The sequence below is a fragment of the Phyllopteryx taeniolatus genome, chromosome 6 (genome assembly GCF_024500385.1).
Source record: "Phyllopteryx taeniolatus isolate TA_2022b chromosome 6, UOR_Ptae_1.2, whole genome shotgun sequence".
NCBI lineage: Eukaryota > Metazoa > Chordata > Actinopteri > Syngnathiformes > Syngnathidae > Phyllopteryx > Phyllopteryx taeniolatus.
The window spans coordinates 25,647,727-25,664,981 of record NC_084507.1 but is presented as its reverse complement, the minus strand read 5'-3'; the positions used below and the strand labels follow the sequence as shown (position 1 = coordinate 25,664,981).

Here is a 17,255-nt window from a genome sequence, read left to right as displayed (position 1 = left end):
GTGAATCCAACTTGTCCTGTCAATTATGAGGGAGAGAAATGCCAACACGTTGGAAGTCAGTTTCGGCACCTGACACTTGAACAGAGTATGTAAATGTATGGTATAAACAGAATACTGTATGTGTCGTGGTAGCCAGTAGAAAGTGTGTTGCGATAGGTAGAAAAGATGTTGCATTTCATGGAGTAAATGAGGAACTCCATGTATTTATAAAAAAAAAAAAAAGCCACTGACGTTCAACTGAGCCAAGCGCTGTGTCAGTGTCGCTTATATAATTTGCCATCGAAAGCCGTCTCTCGGTCTTGTTTTTGTCTTGAGAAGTCACAAACGCAAAAAAATATTAGCATCAAAGTCACTGGTATTCTTGACAAGTTTCTTTTGATTAAAATCTTGTTTTCTCCGCTTTTTTGGAAAGCGGTATTTTTGTTAAAAATCCAACTCATGTTCTACTGTTCTGTACTGAAAAACAGAAAAAGGAAACAAAAAATGTTTTTTTCTGGTGAAAGAAGAGAGTGCTCTTTCTTTTGGTAAGTTTTCTACTTGGATTGTCACAGAACACAATATTCTGTTGGTCAAAATACTCTGAAATTGCTGGCAGTCAATGAGCCTTGTTTGCTTTTTATTATATACAGTGCCATGAAAAATGTATTTGCAACTTCTCAAATACCTTTTTTTTTTTTTTTTTTTTTTTTTATTATTAAAAAAACTTTTTTTTTTAAGATAACACAAGTAAATATAAATGCAGTTTTTAAATTGTGATTTTATCTAAGGGAAATATTCCAAGCTTAGGTTGAAGTATAAAATGTTATGGAAAAGGTGATTGTTTTTATTTCTGCCATTTTCCAATAATTATCCAAACTTTTTATTTATTTATTTATTTTTTTAAACATGTAGCGGCTCATATTGACCTGTATGCATTTTTGGTGTAGGAAGGAAAAACATAACAGGGAAGTGGGCACAAATGACAATGTTTTGAACCCTCCGAAAATAATTATAGCACATCACATTAATATTGTATTTAAAATTATAATATACCACTTTTCCCTTTGAATATGACATCTTCAAAAACATTTCCATCACTGTGATCATTTTCATTTTGTTCTTTTTATTAGAAACATTTACAATACATCTTGTATCTTGGAAAAATAACAAAGAACCAGAACTAACATGGAGCAGATACATTAATAATAATAATTAATCATAAAAATGTCTTCCGAAAAATGTAATTCACAAAAAAAACGTGTGCTATAAGAAATAAACCTGCAATATCGCATACCTCGTCGAGGGCATGACACACTGTAACAGACTTCAAATATTTTTTTTTTCCCTGTTTTTCCGTATTTTTCTTGTCATTTTTGATCCCATCCCTCAAAAAAAGTTGACGGTCAGCCACAGAGCGCCCCACACACACACACACACACACACACGCACGCGCACACACACGCGCGCACACACACACACATGCGCGTGAGGTGGTGGAGGGTTGGGCGACCCGCTTCACCATTCACAGAGAAACCAGAAACTAACGCCAGCCCGATGACACTGGCCCTTAAACTAACGCACTACCACCACTATTAAACCGGCATGAAACACACACACACACACTACTTGTGCTGCAAATATTGGAGAAACACTACCAAGAGACAAACTGTCGGCCGTCTTCGGAGGAAGATGGTGAGTTTCTGCCTTTGGTCCCGTCACGTGCAGCAGGAAATGTGTCAAGTTTTGACCAATAAATAAAACTTCAAGTCGATTTGCTGTGAGGTGAATACAAATACTGACCACTCGCCACCCAAAAGTATTGGAACAGTGAGGCTAATTCCTTTGCTGGATGTTAGGCTGCATGTCAAACTCTAGGCCCGGGATGTCATTTTTTCGGGGCCCACTAAAGTCAATCAAATGTTGTCAACTTTATGTTTCATGTTAAATTGATTTCTCTTCATTTCAGCAGAAAATCTGTACCAAAATGTTCATTTACTTTCACTTTTTACAGATATTACTAGTATTTTTTGTTCCCACCAAATCCCTTCTCAAGTCAGTAACTGCCGTGGACATTTAGATTCGCCAGCTGGAATCCAACTGTTTCCTGCCACCGCTAAATACATTTTTCAAGTATTTGATTTTATTCTACGGGTAGGTGTGGAAGACTGTCTCACCCAGCTTGTCTGTGAAGTTCAAGCTTCTACATGACTGCACTGACAAACAGACACCAGTAGATGGTGGTGTTACATCACTTTGGATTTGAGATCAGCACAGCTTTTGATTTGAAGATAAAGATTAGAGGGCAGCTTGTCACGTCGATTTTGAGAGAGAGAGAGAAATCCCAATACGTTGGAAGTCGAGCAAGTTTAGGCATCTGACTCTTGAACAGATTATGTATACGTATGGTATAAACAGTATGTGGTGCTATAGGTCATAGGAAGTGTATGTTGCAATTGTGAGAAAAATATGACTCAGTTCATGGAGTTAATGGCGAACGGCATGTAAAAAAGCCACTGACATTGAACTCGAGCCGTGCGGTGAGTCAGGGTTTCTCACGGTTGGTTTCATAGTTGTACATCCGTAAATAGGTTTTTATTTTGCCATCAAAAGCCCTCTCTCAGTCTTGTTTCTGTTGGTTTATAGTTTGAGGTGTCACTGGAGCAAAGAATATTGGCGTCAGAGTCCCTGATCTGCTTGGCATGTTTCTTTGCATGCGCATTTTCTCAGATTTATGGTCAGAAACGTGTTTTTGGTGAAACCAACCTTTGTTCTATTGCTGATTCCTACACAACAGAAAACGCTAGAAACTAATTATTTTTCTGGTGAAAGAAAATACTCTACTCCTTCTTTTGCTAGGTTTGGTGCCTATATTGCCAAAGAACACAATATTCTGTGGGTCTTATATTTGCCTGTCACTATTTTCCATGACTTCTGATTTCAAATTCAGCTTGTTTTGAGAAAAAAAAAAAAAGTACAATTTGGCCAAAATGAGTCCTAACACCCCTGCTAGACTGAAACATTTTCTTTTGATGCATTGGCTATTATTTCCAGGTATTTAGCGAATAAACAACTTCAGCATTATTTTGTGATTATTTGTTTTCAACAAAGCACTGTTTCAATACCTTTGGGGGGGGTAAATTGTACAACTTACTGCGGTACAGCCTGGCGTCAAAACTCGCCACCTTTTGACCTCCGAAAACACTCCCAACTATGAAAATCTATCCTAAGTGACCACACAACATACATGCAAACTAGTACAGTAATGAGCCTGTTGTGTGTTACGTGTGCTATCTAGTTACAGTACATTGATCTACTAACGCAGTGCGCCCTCTTGAACACCACCGGGCCTCGGTTTTGCTTTTGAGGGCCCGCCTAACCCACTAAAAGTTGGCCTTCGTCGAGCTGCTCTGTCGCTGTGAATCAAAAAGAAAAGTGGAGTTGTAGATGTTTGAAATAAGTTGTACGCAGTCAAGACCTAGACCTTGATTTTGGATTTTGATCATCACAGAGGAAATGTGTAATGCAGTCAGTACCATGGGCTTACAGTTGAAGGCATATATGTGTATAGGGGGGAGCGGCAAGGGGGAATTACTAATGTAGGACATGAATAATAATAATAATCGTAAAAATAATAACAATAATATAATCGAGGCACAAGATTGATGCTCTGTGACTAAAATATCTCCAAATTCTTAAAAAATAATCTATTCTGTCGTGAATGCGGCACTTGTCGTCCGGCATCCGTAACTGTCATAAATAAAACTTTTTTTTTTTTTTTTTTTTTACGTAGAAACTGACTCCCCCCCCATCTTGTTTAGAAATATATTAGCTTCTTGTCATTTGAATTAAAAAACAAAAGGTCTTTTAAATAGGTTTGTTTTCTTAAATAACATCCAGATACTGACTTTTTTCCTTACCCCCACTCTCTGTGTTCTAAGAAATGAAAACCAATGTTAGCAAAATAGATTTGACAAAACTGTATTTTTTTAATGTCATTTTAAGTTACTTTCTATAAATGTATGCGGAAGAACTCAAATATATTGAAAACTCATCACAAATTCTTTCCCAAAAATTCCCCTCCAAAAAGCAACAAAAACTTAAAGCTTGTAATTAAAAAAATGAGTGCATTAAGTTGACTGTTTTCTTCGTACATTCAAATGCGTTACTTGCTCGATTTTTGTAAAAAGTTGGTTACAATTGCTTAAGTGCATCCATTGAGAATAAGGATTTCCTATCACTCCTTCAAAGGGATTCTACATAAATGCATAAAAGTCCATTTTCATAGCAAGAAAAAACATCAACGGCTTCTATTTTGACTAGAACAGAAAAATTATATTACAATATCCTTAAAAAATAATACTAAGAAGAACTTAAGGACTCGAAAGTCGCCACGAGTCATCTCCATCGCCCGTTTCGAGTCACTTGTCGCGACCCGAAGTATTTCATACTGGCGCGAGCTGCATAAATGAAACTTACGCACATATTTTTAACAATCCTATTTTCATGTATTGATTAAACTACGCTGCAAATACTCTATACCATTTGGAAAAACATTTGCCTTGAGGTCGTGAAGCTTTTTTTTTTATGCGGATAAATCTTAGCTGTATGGTACGGTAACTTGCTAGCATGCAGTGGGAAACTCCATAGTCAACTTAAAAATTGTCCTCGTTTTACATGGCGCCTATTTTTAGATTGTTGGGCAACCCAAACCTGATATGTTTCACAGATTCGCTTTCACAATGTATGATATCGCGTTTTTAACACTTAGTTGGCTCCGGTCTTACGTTGGTCTTTGGCTACATGCGACCATAATACAAAGCAGAGACAAAGTCTGGAAGCTACGCTAAAAGCTAAGACGCCTGTTAGCACCATTAGCGCCGTTAGGCATCTCAGTGCCGCTCAGAAATCGTGAAATGAGTCTTTAATATTCAACTTATCACGCAAAAAGAAGACCCTGAAGAGCACAGCAGTTATCCTGGAAGATTTTTTATTTTTACTAATCAAAGAGCTGCGACGAGTGCTAATAGTCAAAGTAGTCTGAATAAAATATTACCGTTTATTGCTTCATCTTAATGTATATAGAAACTTGTCTTCATTCAGGGGTTATTATTATCATCATTATTATTATTATTACACACAATTCATCAGAACTTGAACGTATTTCACTGGGATTTATACAGTAGAGGCTTCATAAAGGATATCATAGTAGCGTCTGATTATATATTTTGATGAAATACTAAGTTAAACCCTTTAAATAATATTTGTTAAACATATGGATCTATCTCATATACTATTTGAATCAAAATGTGATGGGTCACGTGTATTATAATCACAATAATAAAAGATTTTCTCTCTTTTCTGTGCTAAATCGGCGAAGTAATCAAAAAGCTTTGTGGAAGCAAGATGTCCAATGCGCAAATAAATGTGTATTTATTTACAAAGAGTCTTTGAATACTCGTGTATATAAAGAGGCAGCCCTCTCTCGTCATGATAGCAACAAGAAATACAACGTAAACAAAAATGATAGGGAATCCTTATGTGCATGTCTTTCAAATTCTATCAAATATATCACCATCAGTGGTCGGTTTGGTATTTATCAAATGCGCTTTTTTTTTCTTAGTAAATAAGGTGCTTTACTCTTCATTTGTTTTTTTGTTTTTTTTGTGTTTTTTTGTTTGTTTTTTTTTAAGTGTTTTTAACCCTGCTGTTAGGTTCGTTTCTCAGGAACAGCAATAACGTTCTTGAGTCTATTTGACTCATGACATGTTCAATGAGCCAGAAGTCAGTCTGAATCTCAAAAACGAGAAAAAAAAACAACACCATTGTTTATGTATCATTATTGGCTCAATTACAAACAATTTCATCGCCAATATCTGAGCGTTCATAACCCAAAAATGATTGAAATGTTTTTCTTTCATGTTAAAACGGTCAATTTGACCCGACAAAACAATTTTCTAACAACTAAGAACTAATTTCCTGAATCCCCTCCTAAGCCAAGTGTCATTCACATTCTTTTACTTTGAAAAGTTGTTTTAAATTGTGGTGCAATGGAAGGCCAACATGTCAGCCTAAATGGCAATATTGTAATTAAAAAAATGTAATATTAAGGCATGAAACAAAAGTACTAAGAATTATTATTTTTTTGTCTGTGATGTGCAATTTCTCCATATAATGATACTCTTTATTTCTACTCTGTCTTCATAGCATGTAAGGTACTTTTATTTTGTAAGTGTTGCACGTGCTCTGCTTTGTGTTTGGCTATTAAGAGGAGGGTGGGGGGGAGGGTCTCTCTTGAGGGAGGGCTGGGGCTGGCACACAATTAAAAAAAAAAAAAAAGAAAAAAGCCAGATGTGTTCTCTCGGGGTGGGACAAAGTATTAATACTGCGATACATTGTATTGTTATCACAGTATTGATAGATAACATTAAGTATTGATACATGATACCTTTAAAAACAATCATCCCGAGGCGATATGCGTTCACTCGGGATGGGCCACAGTATCAATATCGCAAAATATTGCATCAGTATCCCTTTATGGATAAACCAAAATTAGGTGTCGATACTTGACACCTTAAAAACTGTTTGAAGGGTCATGTTTTGGCGATACATGTCTGTAGGTGTGGGACAAAGTAGTGATATCGCAATACATTGCATCATCACCCCAGTATTGATGACTGCCATAAGATATCGAGACCCGGTACCTTTTAAAATCATTTGAAGGTTCAAGCTGAGGTGATATCGCAATACATCCCATCATCTCAGTATCGATGCACAAACATTAGGTATCACAATTTGAAGGCTCAAGCCGAGGCGGTACATGTTCTCTAGGGATGGGGCAAAGCATCAGTATCGCAAGATATTACATTGTTTTCCCAGGATCGGTTCACCAACTATAGATATTTGATTCCTTTAAAGCAGTTTGAAGGTTCAAGCCGAGGTGATATTGCGATACATCGCGTTGTTATCCCAGTATTAATACACAAACATCAGGTATCACAATTTGAAACCAAAACCCGAGGCTGTTCTGTAGGGGTGGGAGAACATATAAATAAAATGATACATTGCATCATTATTACAATATGGATATTGGATAACATCACCAACATCAGGCATCGATACTTTTCACTTTCTGACGTATCACAGCAGGCCACAGATAATGCGTAAGTATGCTTCCTTGTGGCTGGGAGCAGCATAGACGGGCGAGCAATCTGATTGGACGCTGATGGGAAGTGCTTGCGGCAATGCCATGACATCATCAAAATTTTGAAGTATTTCGTGGTGGGGAAAAAAACAAGTGGCTTTTCATGTTTATTGTGCTGTAGATTTTGTGACGTATCATAGCTATCAATACATCCATGATCACGTAATTGGGATAGGAGGGTTTGCCGTAGTTACTCTACCATTCCCACTCCTAGTTAACCCCCCCCCCCCCCCCACCCTACAAGGCACCTTCCCTCCCCCTTTTATTCAACAGTTTAAAACCCCCCGCCCTTACCCTAACCCGTGCATCCTCCCTCCCAATGTACTCCCCCCTTAAGCTCGGGCCCGAGCGTAATTTGATTCCGCGTGTGTGCCGGTTAAATGGGGCGTTTCCTTCGCTTTCCTGTCAATTACAATTCTGATTTCATTCACACTAGGGCGGGGTGGAGTGGGGGGGGGGGGGTCTACTATTGGCTGGGGCCCCAGTGTCCATAGTGAAGGGGCAGCTGCTGGGTGTCCCTTACAGTAGCCAGGGAGGGGTCGGCGGGTTGGCCTATTTGGATCTGTCACGTAAACCCTTTTTGAATTTCACAGTTGGTGTGTGTGAGAGAGAGGGGAGTGGGACTACGCTAAGGGGGCTAGGCAGGGAGTTGGGTGGTGGTGGGGGGGGGGGGGGGGGGTCACACTACACCTCATGTGATAGGGCCATTTTTTTAACATGGTCACATGATTTTCATCAACATTGTAGCTTTCAAATCTTGTACGTTGGTGTAGACAAAAGATGGGTAGGGGGAGGGGTGCAATGGAGGGCGGGGGAATTGGGGGTTTAATTCTCCCCTCCGGTCCACACCTGGAGCGGCCCATTTGCGTAATTATTAAAAGAGTGTCCGCCAGGCCCCGCTGTCCGAGCGCCCCCAGACAATAACGCCCCTCAGTCCAAGGGAGGGACTGTAAGAAGTCACACTGTAAGCGGTCCGGGGGGGTCAGACAAGATATTCACACACCTGCTCCAGCTAGACGCCTGATACAAAAAAAATACCGTCTTCTTATTTGCGTGAGGTTTGCTCACATTGTCTAGCGACAAAAGTATTAATAACAAAAAGGTGGTGGCTCGGAGTGGCGTTAAGGGGGTTGGTCGTGGCCAACTGGACTGATTCCAAAGGCTCTTTGGGGGTGGGGGGGTTGCTGGGCAAATTAAATCAGTGCTTTAAGCTACGAGGGGAAGGCGGGAAGACTGAGTCTTTTCAGAAGATTACAGCGAGCCATGCGTAATCAATGACCACCCCGTTGAGATTCGCTCATTTTAGGAGCCGGCGCCTTGAACAATGGCACCGATAAAATGGAGAATAAATAGTGTGAAGTCCTACCCAAAAAAAAAAAAGAAGAGTATAAGTACGGGAGAAGTGCTTTGACTAAAATCTATTCACATTTTCTATTGTCAAAGCACAATAAAAGTATTCATTTGCCATCAAAAAAGTGTGATTGACAACCCTATTTTAGACCCGAGATGATTGTATGGTGCGGTGTGAGTTGAACCATCTTCTTTCCATATAAACCTACCTTATGGTAACATGATAATACAAAATAAAAAAATTGGAATAATAATAAAAATGTTCACATTATGTCGGCCTACACTGTGATTCTGCGTTCAGGAATAACAGTAGCAGTCCTATCATAAAAAAAAACAAAAAACTGAAAAAATCAAAACCTGAAAAGGTACTATACTTCTCTTATAAACAAAACTTTTATAAAATATATATGCATATATATGTATATAAAAGAAAAACTGAAAAATATTTCTTATACATTTTAGTAAAGCAAGCAGTGCCTTCTAAAATAGCTGCTTGTTTGTTTTTAAATTTTTCTGAAAAATGAAAAATGTATCGCAACAATAGGAATAAGAAGAAGAATAACAACTGTAATAAGAGCAACTAATTAGCCGACCGACAAACGAGAGACCAAAAAAACTGGCTAAAAAGGGGACATGGTTCCTTAGGAGAATATTCGGATGGCCTGCGAGACCTGCGTGTGGCACACGGGGCACTCGGGGTGGTTGAGCTCACAGATTCGTATGGCGCACTCCATGCAGAAGAGGTTGTGGCCACAGGGCACCAGAGCGGCCGTCACTTTGCTCTCAAAGCAGGTCATGCAGTCCCGCACGGCCGGCGGCGAGTCCGGCACGGGGAGCCGCCCGGGAAAGCCGCCCTCCCCCACTGAGGTGGGCTCACTGTGGGCACGGCGAGCCTGCGCGTGGGGCGACCCCGACACCATGCCGGTGACGGACGAGTTGGCGGGCGGCTCCGGGAGCCCCGGCGAGAGTCTGGTGAGGGGCAGCGGGAGCCCTCCGAAGCTCTTGGATCGCTGCTGAGCGTAGAAAGCCATCTGCTTGGGGTAGTCTGGGTCGCCCCAACTCTGGGTGCCCTCAGAACCAAAAAAGGAGCAGGGCTTCTCAGAGCTGGAGAAGTTGCCCTTATTGTAGATCCCGACACCCTCGCCACCCCCTCCCCCTCCTCCTCCTCCTCCTCCTCCTCCTCCCCCTCCTCCTCCACCGAGGGCATCGGAGAAGTTTTGGCGGTAGCTGCTGGTGAGAGGTTTCCGCTGACCTCCCTGGAGGCCCCACACTTGCTGGAGTCGACTCTCCAGGCCGCCGCCCCCGCTGCTGCTGCTCCCTGCGGGACTGCTCCCGCCATTGGGTCCCAGGCAGTCGTTCTCGTTGTTGTGGTCGTGCAGGCCTCCTGTCCGGAAGGCGATGTGCGCCTCGATCTCCTCGCGGGCTCGCTCGGCGTTGCTGGGCGACCCAGTGATCTCAAAGACGGGGTCCCGGTCCCGGCTTGGGGTGACAATGTACGTGCACGTCTGCTGCTGGATGCGCTTGATGGTGGAACCTTTAGGGCCCACCACCAGCCCCACCACTCGGTACGGCACCCTCACCTGGATGGTGGTCTGGCCCGGGAGCGGGGTAGGCGGGGAGCCGCTAAAGGACACGCCCAGCTTGTTGCGTGACGCCCGGAGCATGGAGAAGTGCTCGGCTGCCGAGATGATCTCGCGGCGGGCGAGGGCCACGTCCTCCTTGCGGCCGGTGATCAGGAACACGGGCTCCTCGCCTCGCACGGGTGTTTTGATGTAGGTGTTGGTCTTGGCCCGCAAGGCTTTTATCTTGCAACCTGCAGACACAACGACAAACAGTTCAAAAACTGGAGCTTTTTCTTAAGATAAGACCTTGGCCAGGGATAAATATTTGCATCTTCCTAAAGCTTTCCTCTTTGGGCCATGACACACCTCACCCCAAAGTTAAATTCAGGACTCTATGCTGGCCATTTTGTGTCCACCTTATGTCGTTTTTAATGAAATTTACAAAGGATGATGATTTTTGACTGGTTTTGTCATTTCCAACTTTTGCTCTTTAACATCAGATTGTACATTTTGGCTTCATCATGGTCAGTTTTGACCAGTTTAATCCCATGAAAACTAAGTTTTAAATCCTTGTTATTCACTGGATTGAATTATGCAATTTTGGTTTCATTTCAGACTCAATACGTGAACATTTTACTTTTTTGTTTTCTACCAGATTACATTTATAAATTTTTGTACAAGAGAGCAAATTGCTTTCTGTAGTTTTTGACTGGGCAGCACGGTGGAGCATTTGGCTAGTACGTCTGCCTTGCAAGATGTTTGCACACTGGCCTCCCAGCAAATTGGCGCATCAGAGGTGTAACTGTAGAGCCGGCATTTATTCACCTTGCGTCGCTTTTGGACAGAACTCACTCAAGCAGAATGTATCTGTGCTGCCTCATTCATACGGTCGATCGGCTTTGTGTGTTCAGATAATTAGATGCGCCACAGCGTCGATTGCTTTCAACACAAAGGGGCGTGGCAAGTGTGTCTTCACCCTCCTACACACTGGCAGCGTTATGCCTCTTTTACCTCTGAAGACGGAAAATTTGGGGTACACCTGGCTTGAACTGGTCGCTGATCATTTACAGGGTATGTGTAGAGAAACACCAATTCTGAGCTCTACTCGATGAGATGCAACATAATTAACAATAAGCTGAAGATGAAGAGGCAGAGAAGGTCCTCAACTAAACTCCAGTAATAGTCGTTCCCACAGAGCAGAGAATGTCTGTGAGTATTGTTATATGCACCATTTGTGTTGCTGCTCCTTGTGTGTTAAAGTAGCACTTGTTTGAAGATGTTGAATTACCGTTATGTCAATGCTGATTTATATTAGCCCATCTATGGCATATTACATATGTTATCATTAAGCTGGCTGACTTTAGTAGGACAAAATTACATGGTTTGGTTGAACATTTTGGTATTTATTGTAAATATAGAATGTTTCATTCTCTTTTGTTGCAAACTCTTCATGCGTTGCTGTCCCATGTGTTGAAGTAGCAGCTGTTTGAAGGTTTATAATTAGTGTAACATCTACGCAAATTTCCGTAACATTAAAAAAATGTCTATGTGTGTATGGCTTCCCTACTCCCAAATCACTTTGTATCGGAGAATATATAGTTGACTCATCCATCAAATGAAAAATTGTTTTGGAACACTACTTGGAGTTACCTTTAACATCTATGAGAATTTCCGTTAACACATCTAGGCGTTTCGCATTATGTTAGCCTTAAGCTAGCGGACTTTTGTCGGACAAAATTACATGGTTTGCTTGAACATTGTAATGTTTGGGAGTGACCAAAAAAAGCTTTGCCTCTTATTTGGAGAACTGTGTGAGCGAGAGTCTTCTTTTTGTTTGCTCGAAGTGATGCTATACAATAGCGAGTGAACAGGCGCTAAGGAATACTTATGAAAGTGTCTTTTGATAAGTGTGATTTTAAATGCACTTAACAGGTTTGTGAGGGGTAAGACTATTAAAAATATCTATATTTATATGGTCACTCTATATTGAGGATTTACACCTTTGTGGGTGGGTCTGGAACAAAAAACACTCCAGCTTACCCTGAACAGGTTAAGAATTAGAAAATTAATGTTTATTTGTAATTTTACTGATTAAAAACAAGCCTACTTTATGATGAAAAACATTTGGTGTGTAATTATTGAGATCTAGTTTGTATTCAAGCGCTTCCAAAGCAAACACTTCCTTAACTACTGATGTGGTGAGCCAGCATCACGGTCATCCTTCTGACCTCTCCTTGAACTTGCGACCGGGCCAAATGCGCCTTGCTTTTTTGGTCTAATCGTTGCTCTACGTCACCCCCCCCCCCCCCTTTTTTTTTTGTTGTTGATAATTTACACTTACTACTGAAGTCGCGATGAAGCCGAATGTTTTCGTGCTTCCACTCAGTTGACCATTGAGAAACTGAGGGAGCCAGCGCCCTAGTTATTGACTAGTCGGCCAGGCCTTTCTTAAAGGGACCTGTGCATCAACCGGCTGTCTCTTTTCACACACCAGAGGGGAAGGGATGCTTTGAGGGTTTACTGTTTTCACCCAAACCCGACATCTGCAAACACCCGCGGAGGCCGCCCAGCCGTCCACGGTGGTAGTTTAACGAGGCTAATCTATCGGTGTCGCGGAGGATCAGGGAGTAACACATTCCGGCACACCGCCTTTTAATCAGTGTCCCAATTAGACAATTACAAGGTCAGAGATTAATCAAACGCACAATAAGAATTTACAGTCGCCCGAGATGCTTAATTTGCAACGGCGGGACCGTTGTAAAACAATACAACCGCGGGAAGCATTGCTCGTTTTTCTGACATCTCTGTTAATAGAGAATTTAGATATAGTTGGGGAAAATATATTTGATCATAATCCTGACTAAAACAATCTGAGCTAATCTGGAAGTACAGGGATACCTCTACTTACGGGGTTTTCAAGTTACGAGCCTGGTCCATTTTTGAGGGGAGTATCTGAAGCTTGCTTGTAACTCAAATTTTTGGGTAAAGTAAAAAAAAAAATTAAAAAAACAGCAATTAAGGTACTGCAATGGCCTCACGTGGGCAGAGCGCGCTCTCTATTTTGCATGCATGTGTCCTTATGACAAAACAAAAAGTTTATATTGCTGCTAGAATATGAAACATTTCCATTCATTTACTCCACCCACTTCCAGTTAATTCATCAAACGAAATTTTCTAATTTAGATTACTTAAAAAAATTCCTGATTTTAAATTATCACAAACTTTTCCGGAAATGTACAACTTTTGTTCAAAATGTTCATGTGATGATGACAAAAAAAACAAAAACAGCAAGAAAAAAATGCTGTACTATGGATGCCAGGACACTAGATGGCCATGTAAATAAAAACTTTGAGTACGCTAGTACGCTTTGTTTACATGTAACTTCATTTGCAAATTTGTAAATAACTCATGTTAGAAATAAATGTTAGAAGTAAAAATGTCTGTTCCACCACTGTTTTGGGTGTGACGATCTATTGTGTGTTTTATTTTATTTTATAAATTTTTTGTGGAAGTCTCTCATAAAGACGACAACAGCCGGACAGAAATTACATAAAAATGCTGTAATGTGCATGCCACGCCACTAGTTGGCTATGTAAAGAAACACTACACATTTGAAATTTTGCAAATAACAACAACAAAAAAAGTCATCCGCAAAAATGTTACAAACGTTCTGCCATTATTGTTTTAATTGTAACAATTGATGGCTATGTTCAGAATCATTCAAGTTGTGCTTTTGGAAAATAGACAACACTCTTACTTTTTGCCCCTTTTGGGAGACCATACATTTTTGAATAGATTCAAAAGAAGTCTTAGTTGGTGTACAGACCAAGACACATTGTGGCCTCCCTCTGTCCATTTGGGCCACTCTACTTAAATAAATTAGTCAAATAAACATTGTATAATAGTCATTGTGGCATCCCTTAAAATTCAAACAGGAAGCTGACCAGCTTTCTCATTTATTTATTTTTAATATAAACTCTTTAGGGCCACCATACTTCCAAAAATTTGGCCAAAGACGAAGTGTACCTAACAAGACACATTGTGGCTTCCCTACGTCCAAATCGAAACCAACAAACATTATTCAGAAAAATACTCCTAAAAATCTGCATAACTTCAGAATTCCAACTGACATCACACATGAGACGTTAACATTTTTAAGTGCCATTTTTATCCTTTTGGGCAGCCTACTTCAAGAAATAAGTAAAAAAAAAAAAAAGTCCTGTCAGTGTATGTAACAAGACAGACTTGTTCAGGGCGAGTCCTTTATTTGGAAGGACAAACTCATCACATTCAGTTTTGTTTCTCCACTTTTTTTTTTTTTTTTTTAATGCTTTTGGGCCACTGTATCTCCTTAAATGAGTCAAAAAAAGTTACATTGTGGCTTCTCGCTATCCATTTTGAACCAAACAACATTGTTAGCAAAATAATATTAGGAAAAATGAGACTTGTTACATGCACCAACTAAGACTTCTTTTGATTCATTACAATGAGTATGTTGGACCACAAGAGTTTAAAAAAAAATAAAAAATCTGAATGTTGCTCATTTTCCGAATTGTACAAGGCAAACGAACACAATTATACTAAAGTCTTATGTGTGATGGGCCATTTTCTCCTGAGAATTTTGGTTGCTTTCTGAATGGACAGAGGGCTGTCACAATGCATCTCGTTACGTACACCGACTAGGACTTCTTTTGACTCATTTCTTGAAGTATGGTGGCTCAAAAGGGTAAAAAAAAAAAATCCCAAGAATTTTGGTCAATTTCAGATTTGTGAGACATTTCAGCGAATGACCAAAAGATGGCAAAAAAATGTAGTTGGACTTCTTTGACTAAATTCTTGTAGTTTGTATAATCTTTAGTACTACTTTGCCTTTAGGCTATTATGCTAAAATTTATTATTTTTAAATGTTTTTCCTGTAGCAAAGTCCGACAAAACAACTACTCTGACATTTTTTATTTGAATTGGAGGCCACAAGCGAAGTCTGTTTTTTAGGGTTGTGTTTAGCCAAAAACCAGTAAAAAGTGTCATTTACCGTTATTCGTTAACTTAACAACCAGGGATAGAATAGAAATAGAAACAGGCGTAATAATCGATGACTCGATCGTTCGCTTTTGCCAATTTGATCGTTGATGAATGACATTGTGCACTACTAGGTCATGACCAGCAGAGGCACTGTTGAGTCGCAACTTGTTTGCCATCTGTTGAAGAACATATCAGCTATGGGAATTAGTTAAAACCAGTCAGTTTGCCTAAATGTCGAACAATTTGGAATAATATTTTCCCCTAAATTGTGCAAAACTTTGGAATTCCACTTTCTATCACACAGCAGACTTTTAATACTTTAAAATCCATTTGTATGAAACTCTTTGACCTTTTTGGGCCACCCTACTTCAAGAAATTAGTTCTGGTTATTTTGGCATCCCTTAATATCCGAACAGCGTTAAATGTCATACCAGTGACAAGCTGACCTAAATTTTCAGTTTTGCTTTTTATTCCACCTTTTTTCCCCTTTTGGGCCACTGTACTCCAAAAAATTAGTCAAAATAAGCCCCAAATTTTGTTTTGTGGCATCCTTTTGTAAATGTACAATTCTGAAGCTAACAAGTAAATCTTTTTGACCCTTTTGAACTTCCTCTCTTCTTGAAAATAGTCCTAGTCATTGTGGCCGGAAAAATTTATAAATAAATGTTGTACATTTGAGAAATTGACCAGCATTCTCACTTTTGTTTTTATCGCACCTTTTGTGCAAACTGCATAAACGTTGTGCAATTGAGAAACTGACCAAAAATCACACATTGTTTTCATTAATTTCACTCCCCCCCCCCCCCCCCCCCCCCCCAAACAGGAAAATATCAAAAATGTCAAGTGATGGATAGAACTTTTCCAAGTACAGAATAGGGAAAGGGTGCGAGGTGTGGGGTAGGGGGTGTCTACACTGACTAACTGATTGGCTGACTGGCCTCTATTGTCCAAATGTGTCAGTGGGTCACATAAACAAGCACCCAAAAAACATCCAAAACATCAGCCCCGCCAGAACAGAGAGGAAGCCAGACCTCCTTTCTCAACATTACACTGCACCCCCACCCCCCCTACACAACCCACAACCTTCACCCACTCAGCCACCCACCCACCCTCCCCACCACCTTCCTCACAACAGCACGTTGCCTTTTGAACAGTCTGGCGCGTCCCAGACGACAAAGGAAGCCAACGCTCCGGTGACATTGATGGCGTTGGATTGTGGAATCGTGCAGCAGACTCGGGGTTCACTACACAAGTGCTTAGAAAAGGGAAATCAGATCAAATAATGAAATAAAGCAAAAACAAATTATATATATATATATATAATAATAATAATAATAATAATACAAACAAACAAAAAAGCTCCTGGGTGATGATGGAACTTGTGAGGCAGGAAAAGTGGGAGGCTGATGCCTCATGGAAAAGGAGGAATAAGGGGAGGGGGGTACAAAAAAAACACAGTACCACTCCCTTTTCTTTGTTAAAGGTAACATTGGAACAAGAAAAGTTTGCAAGGAAAGCATGCTTATTTTTTGGGAATTTGTTGGGGGGAGGGGATTTACCTTGCCTGCCCACTATCTCGGCCACATGCTCGGAGCTGGGCACCGGGACGCATTCGGTGATGTTGCAGCCGCGTCCTTTGGGCTCCCCGGACGAGCCCTCGTACAGGGCGCACAACTTGCTCTTGCCTTGGAGGATCGACGCGTCCCCTCCGCCTCCAATTCCACCGATTCCTCCAATTCCTCCTCCTGCACTATTGTGGTGGTTGTTGTTGTTGTTGCTCCGGTCTTGCACTCCGGTCGCCGGAGCGCCACCACCGCCGATAACAACATTACCTCCACCACCTCCTCCACCTCCACCTCCTCCAACGTCCTCGCCCTCGCCGAGCCCCAGGAGCGACAGCTGGCCGAGCGCGACCCTCAGGGCTCGGGAGTCGTCCTCGTCGTCGTCGGGGGTCCCCAGCAGACCCGCCTCGCTCCCGAAGCCGGAGCCGGCCAGATCGGCGCCGTAGCCCCCGTTTTTCTCCATGATCCCTGCGAGCACCAGCAGGCTCGGCATGGCTAAACAAAAGAGTGGCGCGAGACAAAGACGACGGGAAAGAGGCTTGGAGAGAGAAACAGCCTCCTCGCAGCCGCCTCCTTCCA

General features: G+C 41.1%; 1 protein-coding gene across 1 annotated transcript; it reads right to left on the bottom strand.

The window, feature by feature from the left end:
- Positions 1-1,082: 1,082 nt before the first annotated feature.
- Positions 1,083-17,255, bottom strand: mex3a (mex-3 RNA binding family member A). The gene is made up of 2 exons (XM_061775373.1): positions 16,674-17,255; positions 1,083-10,343 (listed from the first exon to the last, which is right to left on the bottom strand). The coding sequence occupies exons 1-2, from the start codon at positions 17,167-17,169 to the stop codon at positions 9,172-9,174; spliced, it is 1,668 nt and encodes a 555-aa protein (XP_061631357.1). The 5' UTR covers positions 17,170-17,255; the 3' UTR covers positions 1,083-9,171.